Raw genomic sequence first — 24,530 nt, forward strand, 5'->3', positions numbered from 1 at the left:
TCTTAGCCTCTTGTGAAGGCACCTGTTCCTTAACTAACTCTTCTACTTGACTCTTAAATCCTGACATCTCCCAAGTTTCTTTGGGCTCTCATCTGTTTCTTTTGCTTGTTTCCCCAGCCTGATCATGTCCACATTTTTAACTTCCACTTGATGTTGATGATTTTCAACTCACTCACTGAAGTTCTAGTTTTAACTTCCACTTGATGTTGATGATTTTCAACTCACTCACTGAAGTTCTAGACTCTACATTCAACTATCTTCCAGAAATATTTAGTAGAATGTCCCATAACTACCTTGAACTCAACATGTCCCAAACTGAATCCACTATTGTTCTCCATCCACCCGCTCCTCCTTTTGCTTTGCCTCTGTCAGTGACTGGCAGTCCATCTACCCAGCTGTCTGATCAGAAGCTTGAAAGCCAGCCTTGGCCTCAACTTACTCACCCTCACTCCCTTCCTGAACATCTCGTTGAAGGCCAACCTCTGTGATTCTGCACTGTTAACATCTCTCATATCCATACTCTGCTTTCAATCTCTGTGTATCCAGCTCTCATTACTCATCCCTCTTATCTTTTCCTGGACCCTAATGAGTAGTTTTCCTAATGAGTAGTTTTCCAGGAGGTATCCCTGATTCTAGTTTTGCCCTTCTCCAAATCATTCTCCATGTTGCCTCCAAAGATATCTTTCCAAAAAACATGTTATTCTCCTACTTAAAATTGGTCACTTGCCCTATAAAGGCAAACTGCTTACCATAGTCCATAAGATCCTTCATGATTTAATCTCTTCAAATTTTCCAACTTTCCTTTCTTATTCCCACCTCTCCCTTCATCCGCCTCTCTCGTGCACCAGCTACACTAAGCTCTTTGTAGTTCCTCAGATGTATTGTGTTATTTCTCATGTTGCTTTCTCCTCTTTGAGGACTGAACTCATGAACTTCTCTTGGAAACGTTTTCTTTCTTTTTTTTTTTTTTTGTGAGGAAGATCAGCCCTGAGCTAACATCCATGCCTATCCTCCTGTTTTTGCTGAGGAAGACCGGCTCTGAGCTAACATCTATTGCCAATCCTCCTGCTTTTTTTTTCCCCAAAGCCCCAGTAGATAGTTGTATGTCGTAGTTGCACATCCTTCTAGTTGCTGTATGTGGGATGCCGCCTCGGCATGGCCGGAGAAGCGATGGGTCGGTGCGCGCCCGGGATCCGAACCCGGGCCACCAGTAGCGGAGTGTGCGCACTTAACTGCTAAACCATGGGGCCGGCCTCTGGAAACGTTTTCTGATCCCATGTGCCACTGGGAAGAATTGTCCGCTACTTACTATATGCCCCTGCTATATCCTGCAGACGTCTTCAATAGCATTTCTGGCACTTTATTGTGCCTCTTCATGTGTGCATCAGGCTCTGTCTAGTAAATTATGAATCTTTAAAGATTGAGACCACATGTTGTTCATCCTTGTATCCCTTGTGTCTCGCACCATATCTGGCTCAATCCAGGGGTTCAATAAATATTCAGGAGTGATGGCTCTATGAATGAATGGTCTTAATCAAATTCTACCTCCTTCACAACGTCTTCCCTATCTGGCTGTTGCCTTTGGCAACCACTCCTTTATCTGAGCTCCCATAGCACTTGTTTCTTTAATACTCATTTGTCATTTTGCCTGTGTTGCTTTGTTTTATTGTTATTTGTATGACATCTACCTCTCCAATTAAATTTCCTCTTTCTTAAAGTAGGGAATCGTGTCTTGTTCTTTCTATCTGCAGTGCTTTATAGCTGTTCAACAAATATTTGTTGATGAAACAGCAGTAAATTATTTTATATGAGAGCATTTTCTTAAGATGGGTTGACAGTCTCATTTACCAGCCTTCCCCTATTTAGGGTTCTCACTTATCTACATCATTGTAGAAACCAGATGTCAGCTGTGTGCTCTTGGCTCTTGTCTAGTTGAGGTCAGCTTGAGTCCTATTCCTTGCCCTTTAGCAGTCTAAAACCCACTCCTCCCCAAGATTCTACCAATCCCCAGGAGGTTTACATTCTCAGAGTCTCCTTAGCCACTAAGGTCTTGCTTTCTTAGTTCTTGGATTGTCTTGACACCCCTGCTGCGGTGGTCCTGAGAGAGGAATCTGATCCCCTTCCTTAATTTCTACCCTCCTAGCTACATAAGTCAATTTGTATGTTTAGTATACTTTATTAAAGATTGGTTGAGGGGGAGGATAAAGGAGGTACTTATATTATAATTTTAAATTAAACACTAATAATAACACTAATGAAAATAATACCTCCTAAATACCAGACCCTGTTCTTAGTGCTTTATATGTATTAACTTGCTTAATCCTCACAACGACCTGTGAGGTAACTTATATATTTTCTCATTTTACCAAAGAAGAATCTGAGATAGGCAGTTTAAGTTCTTAGCTAGTTAGAGAGAGAGCCAGGATTTGAACCCGTGCAGCCTGGCTCCAGAGTCTGTGCTCTCAACCACTGTAAACATCTCCTTTCTAAAATAACCTTCTTTCTACCTCCTCACTCCTGGGAAATTTCACTGGCTGATTCACCCTGCATCGTGCCTTAGTCTTACCTCCATCTCTCTAGTTCCTTACTTCTTTTCCCTTCTCTGCTCTCCCATTTCTAGTTTCCTTCCTCCTTCTTGGGGGGAAAGTCCGTCCTCTGTCACACAGATCTGTTTATCCATCACCCTTGACTCCTGGGAAAACCTTAAAGTTTCCCTTAATAGTCTGTGCAGCTTATGGAGGTAGTTTGCTAATCAAAAACCATATCTTTCATAAGAGAAATCCTTATGCTACCTGTTGAGATTATATACATATATATATATGTATATATACGTATGAAAAAACATACTTTTTATCTTTATTAAAATCATTCTGTTCAGCTTTGTAGAGACCTGGTTTTAAAAAGGTATAGTCTATGTAAATAATCTGGTTTTAGTTTTTGGCTTAAGAGGTTACTTTATAAATGTAGTGATTTAGAGTCAGAGAATCTAGATTTATTCTATTTTTTTTTTTTTTTTTGTGAGGAAGATCAGCCCTGAGCCAACGTCCATGCCAATCCTTCCTCTTTTTGCTGAGGAAGACTGGTTCTGGGCTAACATCCGTGCCCATCTTCCTCCACTTTATATGGGATGCCGCCACAGCATGGCTTGACAAGCAGTGTGTCGGTGTGCGCCCGGGATCTGAACCCCGGGCCGCCAGCAGCGGAGTGCGCGTACTTAACCACTACACCATGGGGCGGCCCCCAGAGAATCTAGATTTAAATCTTAGCTCTACCACTTACTAGTTGTGTAATATTGGGCCAGTCATTTACCTTCACTAAACCTTATTTTATTGATCTATAAAATGGAAATAAGAACACTCTCTATTCATCACACAGTTGTACTATACTGAAGGTATCAATGAGATAATGTATGTCAAGGAACTACATAAATTATAAAACTTTGTTTTAATAGAGCCACAAAGTTCCTATAACTTCTTCATTAATATATTGGAAGCACCTTCCACCTTCTAACCCCATTATATTGAAAATATTAGGGTTTAAGCATCGGCTTAATTTGTGAGACCGTGGAGGTCTGTGAATGCTGCATTTATCCTTTGAATTATCAGAGCCAGCTCGACTGTTTCACTGTAGTTGCTATGGTTACAGTGGCTTTTTGGCCTGCTTTCTTGAGGGGTTGCTAGCCCTCTGCTTAGAGCTTCCCCTCGAAGGTATGAAGCCGACTTCTAAGGCTTCATAAAACACTCTGTGAATGTACATTGCCCATATCGAAAATTGCAGGACAGGCATCCATTTCAAGACCTGATGTCATTAGAGTCTCACCTCCAAGTCCGAGGACCTAGGGGTCATGGTTCCTGGCTTTCTTTCAGGAAAGCATATCTGCAGGAGCCAAACTCCCCAAAATTGGCTGTTTAGATATATTGGATTGTGGTCAATTCTACTTGATCTGGAAATCAATATTATTTTTTCATTTGTTTGCTTCACAATGTCTCTCATCAAGGTTATATAACTCTCTTTTAATTAGTACATTACTGAAAGAATTATCTTTATTAATTTTTTTGCTTCATTTCTCTTGTTTGTGTTGTGTCGATCCCATGGTTTTACAATAATAACTTACAATTTCCCCACCCAATGCAAATTCTGTCTTTTCTAGAGTGTATCATCTTTCCTGTCTCCTACCTCTTCTGGATATTTCCATAAGTCACTAAGCAGACAATGATTAGGGCAGATATTCTCAAGGTTCAATATTTCCACCTCTCATTAAGATATACTTTATCATAGTTTTGGTGTTGAATCCTTTCTACATCATCATTCACTCTAAAGCAGAATTCACTTTATGCATTTTATGGCAGCTTGTCCTAGACCCCATGCAAAGCAATGTAGATAATGAAGTACCGAAAGAACTTAGTGCCTATTTATCAGGGGGTTCCTGTGAGTAAGGCTGCCATGGTAACACATTCTAAATTAAATGTACTGTAATTTAGATAAAGAGGAAAATAACTCTTTGTAACTGTCCATAAACTCACATTTGCACAGGATGATCACTGGATTAGTGGCTGTTTTTTGCTCTAGATTACAAACTCATGAGGCAGAGATTGTGGTTATTTTTCCTTTTTGTTCTATCTCTAGTGCTAGTATAGGGCCTGGCGTGTAGTAGTCACTCAATAAAAATGTGTTGGATCAATACATGACTTTATGATAACATAAAAATCAAAGAATTCTTTGCATGCAACCTCTTACAGTGCCCTGGTAAATTTTTAAAATAATCAGTAAGGATGAATTAAATAACATATGAAAATATGTTGGATTTTAGTGGAAAGTGCTAAGCAAATATAAGCTATTATTAGTACACATTAACTAGTACAGGAGCCTGGCAAAAGCCAGCAAATTATGAAATAATAATGGGCAGCACTTTAAATGTGTGCCTTTATCCATAATGCTTATGTTTATTTCAAGCATAAAAACACTACTTTTCTCCCCTGGGGTATTGATATCTTAAAATGTGTTTTCTTGCAGTATTCCTTCTACCAGCAGTTGCATGAACAAAAAAAGTCAGAAAAATTCTTCAAAGTTCTATATGACCGAATGAAGGCTGCTCAGAAAGAGATAAGATCAACAGTGACGGTTAATACCATAGACTTCGGTAACAAAAAAAGGGACGATGACAATGAATTGATGACATCTGGTCCACGAATGAGAGGTAAAGAAATAGTTGAGTATTTGGGAGAGTAAAGTGAGAGAAAAGAGGGTAACACAGTGTTTAGATCTCACTTATCTTTGTCATCTCGCTTACCTTGGTCTAATTATCCCAACTGTGGCTCTGCATAAGGAGTTCCATCCTTAAATTATTATGGTCGTGGGGTTGATCTTGAAACAGCTCTGCAGAACCAAACTCGAACAAGGCATTGTTAGTGCAAAGCAACTAGTGACATAAAAATATTTGATTGCGTTGTGGAATGCATGGTAAAGAGCAACTGTCCCAAACCGTCTGAGTGTTCATGAAATTTAAGCTTTAAGAACAGAAATTGCAGCACCATACTCTAATGAAAGATTCTTGGTATTTGGAGTGACAAAGTCACCAGTGTAGTAAATACAAATCATATAAATATTAACATTTTGAAGTCGGCCATATTTTTCCCATCTTCCTGCATTCATTAACTCTTATATTTTATATTTATCAGAAAGACATGAGCTCTTCTAAAATTGACTAAACATTAAGATCTTTTTTTAACATCCCAGTGCAAATTTAATTTTTTAGTTACTACTTCAAATTATTTTGGGGAAATTGTTGCACCTCTTGTCAGATGATTTTTAACTCAGTTGTTAGAGAATTTGGGTACCTGGTTGTCTTTTTTTTTGTTTTTAATGAGCAAAAGGAAGTTAATTCAGAAATACAAGAGTTTTGCTTTATTTTCAGTAAGAGATTCATCATTACATTTAAAAGAGGGAATGAAAGGGCAATTAACAGAAGCTTCTTCGGCAACATCCAAAGCATACTGTGTATACAGAAGAGAAATGGATCCAGAAATAGACATTATGTGCACAGGATCAGAAGCAGGAACTGCTGAGGAAAAGTCTGCCGAGGAGGTCACAATGTGTCCTGCAATTGCCATCATGCAGCCGATACTGAGATTTCTTCAGTTACTATGTGAAAATCACAACCGGGAACTGCAGGTATTTTTTCTATTTTGTGTGAAAGCTGAGGTTGCAGCCTATGATTATAAGTAATTAAATTCAATTAAAACTAACAAATAGTTTTTGGAGAGAGTTTTAGAGAGGTAATCAATAAAACCAATTGTGCTCTTTTGAAATGGGAAGAAACTTTTGTATCTAAGTGAAGAAAAATGAGAGGAAAATTCCTTTATGTGTGAAAAAAATCAGACTCGTTTGGTATCATCCTTTGCATCCTTGACTCACATCTTTTTAGCCTCAGTGGGCATCATCTAATCCTACTATTCTGGTATTTGTTGACTACGGTCACATTTGCCTCATCTGTACCTTTCATGGTTTCATAGACTTCAGAAGTTTTCATCATTTCCAACTCAATTTATATTTCTTGAGTGAGGATACAGAGTATATTTATATGTCTTCATTAGAAACAGAGTTAGTGGTAGAAGAGGAGTTTTTATAACAGTGAAGGTTGATACCTTTGTAAATAAATGTAGTCCTTGTCTTACATCGCCTTTGGTACATGTTTCCTTTGTAAAATAGGTGAACTTAAGGATGCCTAGAAATTTTGCCCCTACCCCTTTTTTTGCATTATTTATACACACTGCTCATGGCAAAATGACATGAAAGGTGAGCTGAGACAGCAGAGTTTGAAGTTGTTTTCTCTAGTAAGGGTCTAGAGTGCGGGTGTTCTAAATTGGTAAGAAATGGTAGATTCATATAAATTGAATAAAATATCCTCCAAGGGGATGAGAAGCTCAGGCATTAATGAATGGTAGAAGCCATGACTCTTGTGGACTTAACCCACCCATAACTTGGAGAGGGCTGCTGCAGAGCTGTTGGCAGGCAAAGGCCAGAAGCATTACTTCCAGAGGGAAGATACTGGATATGTGCCTAGTGCTTATCCTGACCGATTTTGTCTGTTCATGTAGGAGATAGATATATTTTGTAGTATCTGATTAAACATCCTACTGATAGGAGTGTGGGATCAAACAATTTGGAAAATGCTACTTATAAAATAGTTTTGTTTTAATAAAAATAAATGATGGAATTATTCATAATAGCTAATATATAGAAGCAACCTGAATGTCCATTGACAGATGAATCGATACACAAACTGTGATATATGTACGCAATGGAATATTATTCAGTCTTAAAAAGGAAGGAAATTCTGACATATGCACAATATGTATGAACCTTGGGACATCAGACTGAACAAAATAAGTCAGTCACAAAAAGACAAATACTATGTGATTCCACTTATCTGAGATATCTAGAGTAGTCAAAATCATAGAGATAGAAAGCAGAATGGTGGTTGTCAGGGGCTGGGGGCAGGGAGAATGGGGAGTTGTTAATAGGAATTGAGTTTCAGTTTTACAAGATGAACAGAGTTCTAGAAATGCATGGTAGTGATGGTAGCTCAACATTATGAATATATTCAATACCACTGAACTGTATACTTAAAAATGGTTAAGTTGGCAAATTTTATGTGTATTTTGCCACAACAAAAAAATGGGAAAAAAAATCACAAAAACAAACTAAAAGAAAAAAAGAATAAATGTTGTAAATAAATTCAAATAAACACATTAAATAATAAAGTTAATAAAAATAAGTAATAAATTAAAATAAAAAATAAAAGTTTCCCTCTTTGCTTACCCCTTCACCAGATTTACTCCCTCAAAAAATTAGTATTAACAAGTTGTGTTTCATTCCAGAAATTTTTATGCACGTGTAAGGATATTGATTCATACATGAAACCTTTTTTTAAACACATTATATAGTGTTCCTCAACTTACTGTTTTCATTTAGTAATATATCTTGTTACTTAATTACTTATTACTAGATTATGTTTATATCATTACGTAGTAAGTACTAACTCATTTTTATAGCTTTGCAATGTTCCAGTGTTTGGATGTACCATTATTTATTAAACCAGTCACATTATAATGGGTATGGTATGGTTTCCAGTTTTTGCCATCTTTGCAGTGTGCAGTGACCTTCTTTGTGGACTTGCGTATATATACACATCTAGAATAGCTTTTTAGTAGTGGAGTTGTATGTTAACTGAAAATTTTGCTAGGTGCTTCAAGTTGCCCTCCACGATGGTTGTATAACATTTACCGTTTGAAGCTGCACTGTTTTTAAGGGAACATGTACTTGAAAATTTGATGCTTCTTTCCTTAATTAACTTTTGTCTAGTTTCCTTTTTGCTTCTCTTTTTCCTACTACCTATTATTTTTGCCCTCTCTATATAGTTTTAAGATGACATTGAGAAGTGTTTGTTATGAACTATACTGATAAATATAGATACTTGAAGAAAAAAACCTGAGTCTTTCTTTTTTCTTAAACCTAAGAGAAATTTAATAAATGTGAACACTTTCTTATAAAGAGCAATTTCATTCCATATTGCCATGGGGATCTTTTTGAGTTAGAAAAACACAAATAGAGAGAGAACTGAAAACAATTAGCAGTGATTTTTTTTTTAACCCCTCGGGTATATTTTCTTTTGCTTTCAGAACTTCTTGAGGAATCAAAACAACAAAACAAATTACAACCTTGTCTGTGAGACCCTTCAGTTTTTGGACTGCATTTGTGGAAGTACCACAGGTGGCCTGGGCCTGTTGGGCCTCTACATAAACGAAAAGAATGTAGTGCTGGTCAACCAGACACTGGAGAGCTTGACCGAGTATTGCCAGGGTCCGTGCCATGAAAATCAGGTAACCATGAAAGCAGTTCTTCATGCAAATTATTCATGACTAATTAGCAAAAGGATCAAATTGGTGAACAAATTTGTGTACATTTAAAAGATCTTTCTTCTTGCTTTGCCAGATATTTTTACTTTCCTAAAAAAACATACAAAGACTAGCAAATACTATGCCATATTTTAATTTAATTTTGTTGTAAAAAAAAATTCCCATGAAAATGCTCCAGATAGAAATCAGACATCAAAAAGTAAATGTATTTTTTCATCATTGATCAGCTTTCGTCTGTAGTGTATCTTTCCAGGATTTGTGGAATAAACTCCCTTGGCTTCTTTGGCTCCACTACAGTGGGTAGTGTACATTATCTCCTTTATATTCACAGGAAATTTATGAAATAGGTAGTATTGCTCCAATTTTGCTGATGAATAGGTTTTGACTCAGAGATTAAGTGGTGTTCCAGAGTCTCAGAGTGACGGAATCAGTAAGTTGTTGAGCCATTCTTAAAACTCAGGACTTTTGATTAAGTCTAAATAGAGTGCTCTTTTGACTGTATTACATCAGGACAAAGTCTCAACTCTCTCTTCCAGAATGTTAGTCTCTGGTTCCATTTTCTTGGATATCAAGGACATGTTGTGGGAGAAGACAGAACATTTGAGCTAGTAAAGGGAAGGGAGCCACCTTGGAGTTTATTAATTGACTGTTCACATCCACTCAAGTGTTGTGGGGCTACCATCACAAGCTTAGATCTACCCTGGAAGAAAAAGTTTTCAAATAACAAACATTTATGGATATGAATTTTAAAGAAGCCATTGAGACCAAACAACAGTGCCTAACAGAGAAAAGAAATATGAAAAAGAAATTTGCTTTTTTTTTTTTTTTGCGAGGAAGATCAGCCCTGTGCTAACATCTGCCAATCCTCCTCTTTTTTGCTGAGCAAGACTGGCCCTGGGCTAACATCCGTGCCCATCTTCCTCCACTTTATATGGGACACCGCCACAGCATGGCCTGCCAAGCGGTGCGTCGGTGCGCTCCCGGAATCCGAACCAGCAAACACCGGGCCGCCACAGCGGACCGCACGCGCTTAACTGCTTGCGCCACGGGGCTGGCCCCAGAAATTTGCTTTTCTATTGCAAATTATATAATATATACACACATATATAGTGCATATGTATACACACATATATATGCATAAACATATGTGGTCACATATATACACACATACATAGAATAAAAACAGAATTACTGACAGGAATAATTTGTTATGGAGATACTTTCTCCTCCTCTGTAATATGCATATGACACGGTAAAAGAGTTTGTGGATTTTGCCCTTTATTTTCCTGGATTATATTTCAGTCTCCTAGGGCAATGATATAAGAAAACATAACTGTTGATTTGAAGTGAAGGGAAAATATACAAATTTAGAGATTTGGTTTTGTCGTTGGTAAAAACATGTATATCTATAATAGAAAACACATATTCCCCACTTTTGGTCTTATAAGAGGATGAAATTGAGTTTTGAAAGTAATTTACTAAATTAGGTAAGCTCTAAAAGTAAAAACTAATAATAAAATAACGTGAGTCCCACATTCTCTAAAAATACACTTACTCTGAACCCCATGCTCTGATAATGTGTGGAAGGAAAGAAGGTTGCTAGCAAATTCCAGAAATGATCTGCAAATTGATTCCCTGTAAGTTTGGCAAACATTTTAACGATCAGAAGAACCTCAGGAACTGTAGAAAATGGATGGAAAACATCTTTCCTTTGTGTCAGAGGAGTAAAACTGTCCTTGTATGGAGGGAGAAATGAAGCCCCTTCTGAAAAATAACAGTCATTTCAAGAGTAACCTTGATTTTACTCTTTCTCATTTAACTCACCTGGGTTTCAATTTTTCAAACCCCTTGATGCTGGATGCTGCCTTCTAACATGGAGTTCCACAAATTCTTGATTTTCAAGTTCTATAAAATGAAGTAATTTCAGAGTCTTAGCACAGGAGACCCTAATCTTCAAAATACTGATACTTATCTCTCAGGATGTTTTATAAACTTTCCCCAACTAAATCCCTCAAGTTTAAGGAATCTGTTGAACTTTCTTCATCCACTATAATTGACAGGATGTCCCTAAAACATCAGGCGGTGCCTGTATTCCCTGTCTGCTGCCACCCAGCAAATGCAGCGTCACTTGACACTCATTTAGCATTAAGTAGCAGCTAAATTAAAATGCTACATCAGTACCAATAAAGTTTACTTAGCCATAAAGGGCACACTCCTTTCATAAATGGAAATATTCTCTTAGCTAGGATAAATCAGATCTTAAAATTCTAAGTTTGAGGATCTCCTCTATTGAAGTGCACGTGAAAATTTATTGACTGAAAGAGAACGTAACCAGTCTTCTTTGGAATTCTATAAAAATGGTTCATTTTAAGATACCCGTCACACACAGTGTCTCTCAAGTGTTCTGCATACAAAGCCACTTAACACTGATCAATTAATAGTCAGACACTATGCAAAAGAATAAGTAAAACTTAAATCTTTGACTTATCTTTGACTTAATCTCAAAGTAAAATTTTAATTATATTTTAAAGGTCAAAAAACTAAAATGATTCTGTTATTTTATGTCATGTGATTTCTAGTGCTCTTATGTTGTAACTAGAATATTATTTTATAAACATTTTGTTTTCTAGACATGTATTGCTACTCATGAATCTAATGGGATTGACATCATCATTGCTTTGATTCTAAATGACATAAATCCTCTTGGTAAATATCGAATGGACCTGGTGCTCCAACTAAAGGTAGAGTAAATCCACTATTCACGGGGGAAAAGGGACATTCTCTATTTAAAACTCCCTTTCAGAGTTGACTCTAAATCTTCAAGTAGCTCTTGTAAAAACCAAGATATTATCATATTTTCAACTAATGAATTGACAGAGAGAGAGAGTGAAAGCCTAATGTGCACTAAATTCCTGATAAAATGTCAAGTAAACGTTGAGGTGATGTTCAATTGGAGAGTACTTTGTTGGAAGTTCTTTTAAGTAGCCATTTTGTTTGACTACTTCTCTTCTGTTTTTATTTTATATTTTTCATTATATAGAGGAGCAAAAGGTGCTGAACATTCACTATACCCCACATTTTTAATTCTGCTTAACAACAGAATTCTATCTAGTAAATCACAAATGTAATTTATAATTTATAAAAGGAGGGCTGCATTTTAGTTTCATGGATCTCTTTTGTCTAAAAGATATTTTCTTTTACATTAGAATCTATTTTCCCCAGATACTATAAGCCATTTTCATACTCCCTTTGAAAAGTTCCGTTAACTTAAGCTGTGCACACACTTCCTAGCAGTTCCATTTGTCAGAGCTCAGGAATACATGGCATTTAAAAAATTTCTTCAATTTTTTGTTCAAATGGAAATTGACAAATGAATGTACACGAGAAACTATATAAATCCCCCAAACAAAGGAATGATACTCAGTTGTGATGAATTATTAAAGACCATATTATTGTATTTAGTGTTAAACAGGTAAAAAAAATCATTGGTTAAATAAAGATTTTCTGTAAAGACAGGTCTGTCCAATATCATAGTGAATATAGTTAAGTTTAACTTTGGGTAAATTTATGGTTAAGAAGAATAGGAATGATATTTTTGTAATTCTGTTTCTAAATATAGATTTAGATATATATATAACGGAATGAATATATGCCCTACTGATGTGAAGATTGTGCTAATGGCTCTTAATAAGCAATTGTTTCTGTTAATAGAAGAGATGAGTTTGTATTTTTTCACTATTTTCATTTGCAATATGTATAAGTTTTGGGTCCTTCCATTCATAGATTAGAATGAAGGTGATCCTCATGTAGATTGAACTTGTGTCTTTTTCCTCCTTAGCATCATGCTTAAGTTAGTGAAGCCAGCCTAGGCCTATATGACAGACAGCTTAATTTGAATTACTAGGAAAATTTTTATTTTATCTTAAATTCATCTTTAACCATAATTCATAAAGAAACAACATATAGAAGCCTCGGCCTTTGGCTTTTTAAATCCTTTATTAGTCTAAAGACTATCTTTAAATCTCATTTTTAGTTGCTGTAACTTAATGGATGAAAATACGGAATGATTCATCAGTTTAAAACAAAGTATAGGCTTACAGATTATTTACAAAACCAGACCTATGTAAAAAAACTAAATGATGGGAATGACTTAACAGTACAAAGATATTCTTAGCTATTCAAATGAAAATGCTTTTTTTTTTTGGTGAGGATTGGCCCTGAGCTAACATCTGTTGCCAATCTTCCTCTTTTTTGCTGAGGAAGATTGGCTCTGAGTTAACATCTATGCCCATCTTCCTCTATTTTGTATGTGGGACACTGCCACAGCATGGCTTGATGAGTGGTGTGTTGGTCCGCACCTGGGATTCGAACCCGTGGACCCTGGGCCACCAAAGTGGAGTGTGGGAACCTAACCACTATGCCACCGGGCTGGCCCTAAAAACACTTTTGAAAAAGGATCATTTAAAATTTCATTTATGTTACTAAGCATAATTTATGTATATCTTTTCAAAATATGACAGTTGTATAAACCAAGGTATGTATAAAATACCAAATGAATGGATTTGATGTGAAATATTTAAATATTTACTTAAAGAATGAGGTGAACGCACCTTTCTAAACAATCTATGAGGCTTTGTACGTAATGGCCAATATGAAAGCAACGTTTGTAAGACACGATATATATATTGGCAAATTTTAGGGGGCTTCCATAGCTAGGGTGCTTTTAATTATAAATTCTCTCTGTAACATTATAGAGATGCCGTATTAACAATGTTGAGGTTTTATTTGATATCATTCAGCCCTAAATTTAATTGCTTAATCATTTGTAATTTTAAATACACTTAACTCTGTATACTCATTTACTGTACAATTTTATGAATTTTTTCATACGTATGTCTTGTCCTTTTTAATTTACATTTCATAACTGATCTTTAACTATGAAGTGCTGAATTTGTGAATAGGGGTAGGTTTTTTTTTTTTTTTCTAAGGACTCTAGCTTCCTTTGGAAGAAAATCCTCTATTAACACTGACACACATTTGATTTCTTAGTATATAGGCTCTTTTAGTTTCAAATTGATTCAGATTTCAGTAGGTCATTTACAAGATTTCTATTCTTCAAAATAGCATGAAAAGAAGATTGGTTAGAAAAAATACCATATTGCCAATAGCATTCTGAAATTGAATGTATTTTTAAGCTATTATGTATTGGGCCTGCTGAGTGAGGTTCATTAGAGAATACTGTTAGTGTTGGCAAGGTTTTAGCTTTGAATTCTATGGGATCAGTTCAGATAGCTCTAGTATTTAAGCTCTCCACGAATCCTGGAACCTTATTTTTTTAGGTGTGTTGTTTGTACGGATGCTAGTTATAAAAATGGATTTTAGGATTTGTACAAATCTGTAGAAATTAAAAATGGAACAGAAACAAATAATGCCACTTCCCCTGAAAATACTAAAATCTTTTCAGGATGGGTCAGTGACATTGGTATCATCATCATCATCATTTTTACTAATACTAGTCATTTAAAGGATAGTCTTTAGGCTGTACTTCTGAAAGAAAAAATAGCTGAATAGAATTTGATATTGAAACTATACAGTAAAATTCATTTGTACAACTCTAACAAAATTTGTGTGGTGAATATCTACTCACACTAAACTGATTCAATTTAAGTTTTCATCCTATAAGGTGTTAATTTTGAGTCATTAAGGAGCATCTTAAAGCTGTTTGACTCTATGTCTTTTGTGCTCCTCTCAAAGATGGTGTGTAGAGGTTGAGATTTTTATCTAAATGAATATTACAAAAACACTATAGAAATATCTCCCAGGTAGTTTTTATCATCATGCAATTTGCCACAATTCTGGGGCAGTGCTATTGAAAACACAGTGTAAAGAAATATCTTTCCAAATGTTGAGAATATTGTGCTTTGTGTCGCAAGACTTTCTGAAACACTGTGGTGCCCGTTTTGGATTGTAAATTGACTGTATTGGAAATGTTTTTATATCTGTAGGAAAAAATGTTTGAGACGATATAGTTATAAACCAAATTAAAAAGCATCAAAGACAACATTATTATCATTCTCTTTTAAACAAAAATAGAAAATATTATTCTTATGCAACCCAGATGGTAAATGTGTTACATTTGTATACTGCATACAGTGAGACTAATAAACTGTTGTCAGTAAACTTATATTTTATTTCTAACTCATGAATTTAGAATTTTAAAGATTAATTTTCACTAATTTTTGCTGAAATTTACTTAAAATCTTGATTTGTTAATATGCATTAATGTTTCTTGTTAAAAACAATTAGAATAAAGTAAAACATTCTATTCTAAAATGTTAATAAGCCAAACAAATTCAGCAGTTTAAAATTCTGTTTGATTAAAAAAAAAATGTTCCTGGGCCGGCCCCGTGACTTAACGGTTAAGTGCGCGCACTGCGCTACTGGTGGCCCGGGTTCGGATGCCGGGCGCGCACTGACACACTGCTTCTCTGGCCATGCTGAGGCCGCATCCCACATACAGCAACTAGAAGGATGTGCAACTATGACATACAACTACCTGCTGGGGCTTTGGGGAAAGAAAAGGAGGATTGGCAGTGGATGTTAGCTCAGAGCCGGTCTTTCTCAGCAAAAAGAGGAGGATTAGCACGGATGTTAGCTCAGGGCTGATCTTCCTCACACACACACACAAAAAAGTCCCTGGTAATCTCAATTAAGACAAATGCAGGGATCGTTAATCTGTGAAATAGACTTTTCATGTGTATTCACTCAATCTGTGTCTCTAGAACAACGCCTCCAAGCTTTTGCTGGCCATTATGGAAAGCAGACATGACAGCGAGAATGCAGAAAGAATTCTTTTCAACATGAGACCCAGGGAACTGGTAAGAAAACCTTCAAAAGCTGTTTAATAATGTGTAACCTAAAAGGGACAAGTTTATAGTATGCATGTCAGGAAAAAGTCTAATGACTTTCACTACTCTGCCAAGCCATAATGCAACATCATGACCTACTGTTACAAATACCTCAGAAGGCCCCATGATGGCAAAGGCCTGTGTGATTTGGGTCCTTATGACTTCACTCGTTTTAGCTACTCTAAGCACTTTTCTTAACTAGATTGTCACACTCTACTAAACTGTCTGCAAATTCTTTTTGCCAGAGAAAAGTTTAGTTTAGTTTGTGTATTGGAACATATGAGGAAGGTGTGTAAAAAATGTTTGTATCCCTCTTAAATTCTGTTTATACCTCTTTCTGAAAAATAAAAATAAAATCAATATCTTTTGTACTTGTTTTTATCAGTGAAATGTTGCACAATGCTTGGCCTGGAGGAAATTGTGTAGAGACTTGATGGGGATTCCACAGAGATCATTAGTGTGTCTTCCTATTGTAGAAGTTATATTTTCCTCCTCACTTGTGACATGGAAATTATGAAGTAAGGTTGGCATGCTTTAAAAGCATTGAGTTTCAAAAGCATTGAGAACATACTCAAACCATATAACTCACTTCCCCAAGGACTAAGTCCTACTCTTATGAGTGCCGTTGTCGATGCTATGGGGAAATCCTGTGGAAGGCACTCTTTTGTTCTCTCTTTAATAGTAAGGAATGGAGTCGAGGAGAGTAGATAAAGAAAGAAGTAAGATGCAGTATGATTTAACATGTATTTAATGAGAGCCTGATATCTGCAAGGCAATGGGCTAAGAGGGGCAAGACATTCCCTATCTTTATGGTTAAATGGGGCAATGAGTTTTATATTCATTCAATAATAGCACTGTACAATAGCCCCTTGAAAATACTATTTCCTCTGCCTACAACACATCCCACCATCATCCACTTCCTCTTGTGGCCCACCTTCAACATCCTGCCTGAGTTAGTGCCCCTGCCCCATGCTTGCGTTAGTGCCTCACACTTAGTCCTGCTGTAGGACTGTTGTTTCAGCTCTTGACTTGCTGACTCTCCCACTGGACAGTAAGTTCGCTGAGGGCAGATATTGTGTTGTATCCACTGTTGGGTCCTCAGTGCAGAGGATAGTGTCCAGTACCATATGTCTCTGTTACCTAGTGGATGCTTAACAAATAATGAATGTTTATCCAGGTTCCAGAGTATCCTAATTCATGCGAACTTTGGCACTGTCAACATTCAAAAATCAAAGCAAAATTTTCCAAGGAAAACGGGGAATATTTTTATGGGAAAATAACTTCCATTCACTTAAATAGAGATGGTTTCCAAGGCCATTTTCATTTAGAGTTCTTTTATACTTTTCAAGTCTTAGGAGGTGTTCCAGTTTTTAATTATACCTCATAAACAATGTAAAATGCATGTTGTTTATGGCATTTCAAGCTTTGTTATTTCTATTTGTTTTTTTGCTAGGTGGATGTGATGAAGAACGCCTATAACCAAGGACTGGAATGCGATCATGGGGATGATGAGGGTGGAGATGATGGTGTTTCCCCAAAGGATGTTGGACACAATATCTATATTCTGGCCCATCAGGTATCATATTTTATATCTTTACATTATTTCACTAGTCTTATCAATCATATTTTGTGTCGTGGTTTGGTATCATATTTTCAAGTTCTGGTCCCTTTATTTATTCAGCACTTGCCCATCTTGCTCTGGGCCAAGGAGAGGGAAAAGTTCCCAGGATGTCTGATTTTGCCCCCAGGGCTATGCTAGAGGCTGATCCACAAGAAAACAGTGTTTGGCACCAAAAGCCTCTGGGCCAGAAGGGAGGAGACAGTCCATGTCAGAGCTTGAGGAATAGGTAAACCATGGCAACAAATGGAAGACTTGAAGGAGAGAGGAGGAGAGGCTACGGAGAAGACAGAGTGTGAAGGTCTAATCAGGACAAACCTTGCAGATGGCTTCTGGCCTCTTGGAATTGTAGGTTGGGATGCTTCCTGCAGAAGCAGTCAAGTGGCAGCCTCTAATTGGTTTCCATTGGACTTCTAACAGATATGAGGCTAAATTTTAAATTCTTTTGGGTGAACCTTTTCCATTTTAGAGTAATTTATGAAAACAGATGCTTGATAAGTGTTATTTGATAAATTTAATTCGGTTAACATGACGATCAACTTTAAATTTGCATCTTCTAATGCAGATTTGTTTAGAAGTTAAAAATTTTAAATGTACATATGCCAATTTGATTTTATCTATAGTAGCTCCCTCTTTTTTACATAATCAAGTCCAAACTTTGTAGACTTTCCCAATCTTTCTTTCTAGTTGGTTTCTCCCATTGACAATCTCTCCCTTTTCCTGCTTCCTTGTACATCTTATCAGTTAATTGAACACATATTGATAAATAAATATAAGGTAAGATTCTGAGTATATTTACTTTTATTTTTCCAGTTTTATTGACATATAATTGACATACAGCACTGTATGAGTTTAAGGTGTTAAAATGTTGCTCTTTTGACACTTCTTGCCCTTCTCTATCCTTTGTGTAACTGCCTAATTTATGTAAACTTGAGTATAATTTTTACAAAAAATTCGGTGAAAGAACCAAATTCTAAAAGGTATTTTTGTAATTCAATTTAGTTAACCAAAAAAAAAAAAAAAAACAATTCACCCATTCTTTTATCCCCCATCCCCCGCCTCTGGCAACCACCAATCCGTTCTCTGTATGTATGAGCTTGGTTATATATATATATTTAGATTTCACATATGAGAGATCATGTATTTGTCTTTCTTTATCTGACTTATTTTGCTTAGCATAATGCCCTGGAGGCCCATCCACATTGTTGCAAATGGCAAGATTTCTTTTTCTTATGGCTGAATAATATTCCTGCGTGTGTGTGTGTGTGTGTGTGTGTGTATAACAATTTCTTTATCCATTCATCCATTGATGGACACTTAGTTTATTTCCATATCTTGGCTATTGTAAATAATGCTGCAATGAACGTGGGAGTGCACCTATCTTTTTTGAATTAGTGTTTTTGTTTCCTTTGGATAAATACTCAGAAGTGGAATTGCTGGATCATGTGGTAGTTCTATTTTTAATTTTTTAAGAAACCTCTATACTGTTTTCCATAGTGGCTGCATCAGTTTACATTCCCCCCAACGGTGTACAAAGGTTTCCTTTTCTCCACACCCTTGCCAACACTTGTTATTTCCAGTCTTTTTGATAATAGTCATTCCAGCAGGTGTGAGATGATATCTCATTGTGGTTTTGATTTGCATTTCCCTGATGATTAATGATGTAGAGCATCTTTTCATGTACCTGTTTGCCATCTGTGTGTCTTATTTGGAAAAATGTCGATTCAGATCTTCTGCCTAGATTTTAATCAAATTGTTTGTTTTTTTTTGGTGTTGAGTTGTATGAGTTCTTTACATATTTTGGATATTAGCCCCTCATCAGCTATATGATTTGCAAATATTTTGCCTTTTCATTCTGTTCATGGTCCCTTTGCCGTGCAGAAACTTTTTAGTTTGATGTAGTAGTCTCACTTGTTTATTTTGGCTTTTGTTGCTTTTGCTTTTGGTGTCAGATTCAAAAAATCGTCATCAAGACCTACATCAAGGAGATTATCGCCTACATTTTCTTCTAGGATTTTTATGGTTTCAGATCTTATGTTCAAGTCTTTAATCCATTTTGAGTTAATTTTTGTGCATAGTGTAAGGTAGTGGTCCAGTTTCATTCTTTTACATGTGGCTGTCCAATTTTCCCAGCACCATTTATTGAAGAGATTATTCAGTCCCCTGTGTATATTCTTGGCTCCTTTGTCGTAAATTAATTGACCGTCTATGTGTGGGTTTATTTCTGGGCTCCCTCTTCTGTTCCATTGATCTCTGTACTTGTTTTTATGCCAATATCACACTGTTTTAATTGCTATAGCTTTGTGATATAGTTTGAAATCAGGGAGCGTGATGCCTCCAGCTTTTTTCTTCTTTCTCAACCTTGCTTTGGCTATTTGGGGTCTTTTATGGTTCCTTACAAATTTTAGGACTGTTTGTTCTTTTTCTGTGAAAAATGCCATTGCAATTTTGGTAAGGATTGCATTGAATCTGTATATTGCTTTGGGTAGTATGGACATTTTAACACTATTAATTCTTCCAGTCTATGAGCATGGAATATCTTTCCATTTATTTATGTCATCTTCAATTTCTGTCATTAATGTCTTGTAGTTTTCAATATACATGTCTTTCACCTCCTGGGTTAAATTTATTCCTAGGTATTTTTTTTGATGCAATTGTAAATGAGATTGTTTTCTAAATTTCTCTTTCTGATAGTTAATTATTAATGTATAGAAACAAAAAAGATTTTTGTGTATCAATTTTGTGTCCTGCAACTTTATCTGAATTCGTTTATTAGTTCTAATAATTTTCTGATGGAGTCTTTAGGGTTTTCTCTATGTAATATCATGTCATCTACAAATAGTGACAGTTTTAATTCTTTCCAATTTAGATGCATTTTATTTCTTTTTCTTGCCTAATTCCTCTGGCCAGGACTTCCAATATTATGTTGAATAAAAGTGGCGAGAGTGGGCATCTTTGTCTTGTGTCTGATCTTGTTCTTCGTTCCTGTTTCTTGTTCTTGCATCCCTGGAATAAATCCCACTTGATCATGGTGTATGATCCTTTTAATCTGTTGTTAAATTTGGTTTGCTAATATTTTGTTGAGGATTTTTGCATCAATGTTCATCAGGGATATTAGCCTATAATTTTCTTCTTGTGGCATCTTTGTCTGGTTTTGGTATCAGGGTAATGCTGACCTCATAAAATGACTTTGGAAAAGTTCCCTCCTCTTCTATTTTTTGAAGAGTTTGAGAAGGATTGGTATTAATTCTTCTTTGAATATTTGGTAGAATTCACCAGTGAAGCCATCTGGTCCTGGACTTTTGTTTGTTGGGAAATTTTTGGCTATTGATTTAATCTCCTTACTAGTAATCAGTCTGTTCAGATTTTCTATTTTATCATGATTCAGTCTTGGTAGGTTGTATGTTTCTAGGAATTTATCCATTTCTTCTAGGTTGCCCAATTTATTAGCATCTAATTGTTCAAATTAGTATCTTGTGATCCTTTGTATTTCTGTGGTATCAGTTGTAACATCTCCTTTATCATTTCTGATTTTATTTATTTGAATCCTTTCTCTTTTTTCTTGGTGAGTCTAGGTAAAGGTTTGTCAATTTTGTTTATCTTTTCAAGGAATCACCACTTAGTTTCATTGATCTTTCTATTGTCTTTTTAGTCTCTATTTCATTTATTTTTGCTCTAATCTTTGTTATTTACTTCCTTCTACTAACTTTGGGCATCATTTATTCTTCTTTTTCTAGTTCCTTGAGGTGAAAAGTTAGGTTGTTTATTTGAGACTTTTCTTGTTTCCTGAGGTAGGCACTTATCACTATGAACTTCTCTCTTAGAACTGCTTTTGCTGCATCTCATAAGTTTTGGTATATTACATTTCCATTTTCATTTTTTTCAAAGTATTTTTTTGATTTATTCTTTGACCCATTGGTTGTTCAGTAACATGTAGCTTAATCTCCAGATATTTGTGAATTTTCCAGTTTTCTTTCTGTAATTTCTGATTTCATATCATTGTGGTCAGAAAAGATGGTTGATATGATGTCAATCCTTTTAAGTTTATTAAGACTTGTTTTGTGGCCTAACATATGATTTATGTAGGAAAATGTTCCATGTGCACTTGAGAAGAATGTGTATTCTGTTGCTTTTGAATGGAATGTTCTGTAAATATCTGTTAAGTACCTCTGGTCTAGCGTGTCATTTAAGTCCAGTATTTCCTTATTGATTTTCTGTCTGGATGATCTATCCATTGATGTAAGTGGGATATTAAAGTCACCCACTATTATTGTATTGCTATCTTTTTCTCCCTTTAGGTCTACTAATATTTGCTTTATATATTTAGGTACTCCTATGTTGGGTGCATAAATATTTACAAATGTTATATCTTCTTGTTGGATTGACCCCTTTGTCATTAAGTAAAATCCTTCTTTGTCTCTTATTACAGTCTTTGTTTTAAAGTCTATTTTGTCTGATATAAGTATAGCTACTATAGCTTTCTTTTAGTTTCCGTTTGCATGGAATATCTTTTTCCATCCCTTCACTTTCAATCTGTGTGTATCCTTACATCTAAAGTGAGTCTCTTGTAGGTAGCGTATAGATAGGTCTTGTTTTTTATCCATTCAGCTACTCTATGTCTTTTGATAAGAGAATTCAGTCCATTTTCATTTAAAATAATTATTGATAGGTATGTGCTTATTGCCATTTTTTAAAAGTTGTTTTCTGGAAGTTTTTTGTCATTTCTCTCTTCATCACTTGCTGTATTCCTTTGCGATTTGATAACTTTCTTTAGTGGTATGCTTATATTCCTTTCTCTTTATTTTTTTGTTTATTTACTATTATAGGTTTTTGCTTCGTAGTTATCATGAAGCTTATATACATCAACTTATATCTATAGCATCTTATATCTATTTTAAGTTGTTAACAACTTAAGTTTGATCCCATTGTAAAGCTCAACATTATTACTCTTCCCTCTCCCACATTTTATGTTTTTGATGTCACATTTTACATCTTTTTATCTTGTGTATCCCTTATCTAATTATTGTAATCATAGTTGTTTTTACTGCTTTTTTCTTTTAACCTTCATACTAGTTTTAAGTGATTAATCTACTACCTTTAGTATATATTTACTTTTCAGTAAAATTCTAAATGATATTAACAAAAGAAGCTGCTATTGTTTTGTAATATAGTTGGGTCATGGAGAAGATTTTTAGGTCTCTCATAGTATAGCAAAATGCATACACAGAACTTAAAAAGATAAGAGCAGATGAGTTATAGTTAGAAACACAAAAGAGAATTTTAGGTATAGAGGAACTGAAAGCTAAGATGAAGGATAAGTTGAAGGAAGTAGAACACAGAGATTTAGGATGTGGAAAAGACATAATCTTAGAGTGAGAAGAGAAGAGAAGAGAAATCAGGTGACAGGAATTAAGTCAAACTAGAAAAGGAATGACTAGAGATTGAATGAGAATGGAAAGAAAAAAAATCACAAGATGAGAACTAAAATCATACTGACTACTAGAACTAGAATACAGAAATGTAGTGACACAAGATGTGTACATGGTCAAGGAGTTACTTCAGAAGCTGTAGCATTGTGGAAGGAAAATAGCGTGAGTGAGCAGCTATGTGAGCAAGACCAGCTAAGTCAGCCCTGGAACCAGTATAGTGGTAGATATTTGAACCAGATCACCCTATATCCATGAAGAAGATATTTAAAAATGCCATCTCATATTACCAGTGTAATATGAGTGACAATAAAAATGTCAAAGTCAAGAAAAGACTTACTGTTAGGTCAGTTTAATTCTAAGCAGATTAAATATAAGAGTAGAGAATATAAATTTTAAAAACAGACTGAGGTGGATGTTGAGAAGAATGGAGAATGAGGATAAAGAATACAAGAGCTAATCATAGATCAAAAGATAGTGATATATAACATATGAAAGAAGTTAAAATGGAAGACAGGATAAAGGTCAATGATTTTGATGGGATTGAGTTTATGAAAGTACTTTGAGAGAACAGATTAGATTCAAAGATGATGGTGGAATTGTTCAAGGAGTGGGAATTCAGAAGTAATAAAAAAGTAACAAGGGGTTAAAAACAACTTACTGAAATGAGGAGATAAAACAATGAATGTGAAAATGGCTTGACTGGATTAATAGAGGTTTCTTAATTTCCCAAAACCAAAATGACGGAAAAGCAGTAGTTTGCAGATGGTGCACCGGCATGGTGCAATATAGAGGTACATAAATAAAGCCAGACTTCAGGAAGAGAGAGAGCATCAGACTGAGTAAGGGGAAGGAGATTCTGAATTGCTGAATACTTTAAGCCTTGTGATTGAATTGTAAGAGTGTAAATATGAAATGAGAGTTCGCATGGGTGTCTTCTAGGAACACTGAGGAGATAGAGCTGACAAAATATATGGAACAGTGTATGTAACTGGCAGTGTAGAGTTAAGCAACTATCTGCTTATTTTCTTGTAGTGGCACAGGGAGTTGTTACCTTGCCACTTTATAAATGTGTTCTCTATTGGGTGACTCCTCCCACCAATGTTTCATGAAAAATTTAGTTTTTACTCACAGAAGAGAACCCACTGTGCTCTTTTGATCTTTCCACAAGTGACTTCTATGCTTTCTCTAGGCCAGGATATTATATTTGGTTTCTTAGGAGGCCAAACATGGTTGCTGAGTTCCTCATGAAGCTGTTGTCCAGACAGGTCCCACGTCAAGGCACAAATGCAAAAGAGTGGTGATTATAAGCTGTGCTTCAGAAGTAGCCGTGTAGCTTTGCTTCAAGGGTTTGCTGTTTTCATTGTGAATATGGAATCATTTGGCTCCTGCATGCTGATGACCGTGCAAATTGGTTTCTGCCTTTGCACAGTTCAGTAATTCCAAAACTGAGGTTCAACTTCCTCCTTGTTTTACTATAATCATCTTTTATACAGACAGTTTATTTTGGTGCCCTCAGACTTTCAATTTTTGTTGTTACTCTTTTCATGGCAGGGAGGTAGTTCTGCTTTTAATGTTAAGACATCCTTTTTGGCCCTTCCTGTGGTTGGTGTTACAAGAAACAAATAATGCTTCTTGTAAGTGTCTTGTCTGATCTACA

The 24,530-nt window shown here is 35.7% G+C and overlaps 1 protein-coding gene across 1 annotated transcript in view; it reads left to right on the forward strand.

The window, feature by feature from the left end:
- Positions 1-24,530, forward strand: part of ITPR2 (inositol 1,4,5-trisphosphate receptor type 2) — a 463,296-nt gene that overhangs the window by 302,805 nt on the left and 135,961 nt on the right. The window contains exons 40-45 of the mRNA XM_004435465.3: positions 5,014-5,197; positions 5,915-6,171; positions 8,682-8,882; positions 11,549-11,659; positions 15,701-15,796; positions 17,280-17,402. Coding sequence (XP_004435522.1) covers positions 5,014-5,197; positions 5,915-6,171; positions 8,682-8,882; positions 11,549-11,659; positions 15,701-15,796; positions 17,280-17,402 — 972 coding nt within the window. The remainder of the gene's footprint in view (positions 1-5,013; positions 5,198-5,914; positions 6,172-8,681; positions 8,883-11,548; positions 11,660-15,700; positions 15,797-17,279; positions 17,403-24,530) is intronic.

The sequence above is a fragment of the Ceratotherium simum genome, chromosome 17 (genome assembly GCF_057802395.1).
Source record: "Ceratotherium simum simum isolate JZ-2026a chromosome 17, ASM5780239v1, whole genome shotgun sequence".
Lineage (NCBI taxonomy): Eukaryota > Metazoa > Chordata > Mammalia > Perissodactyla > Rhinocerotidae > Ceratotherium > Ceratotherium simum.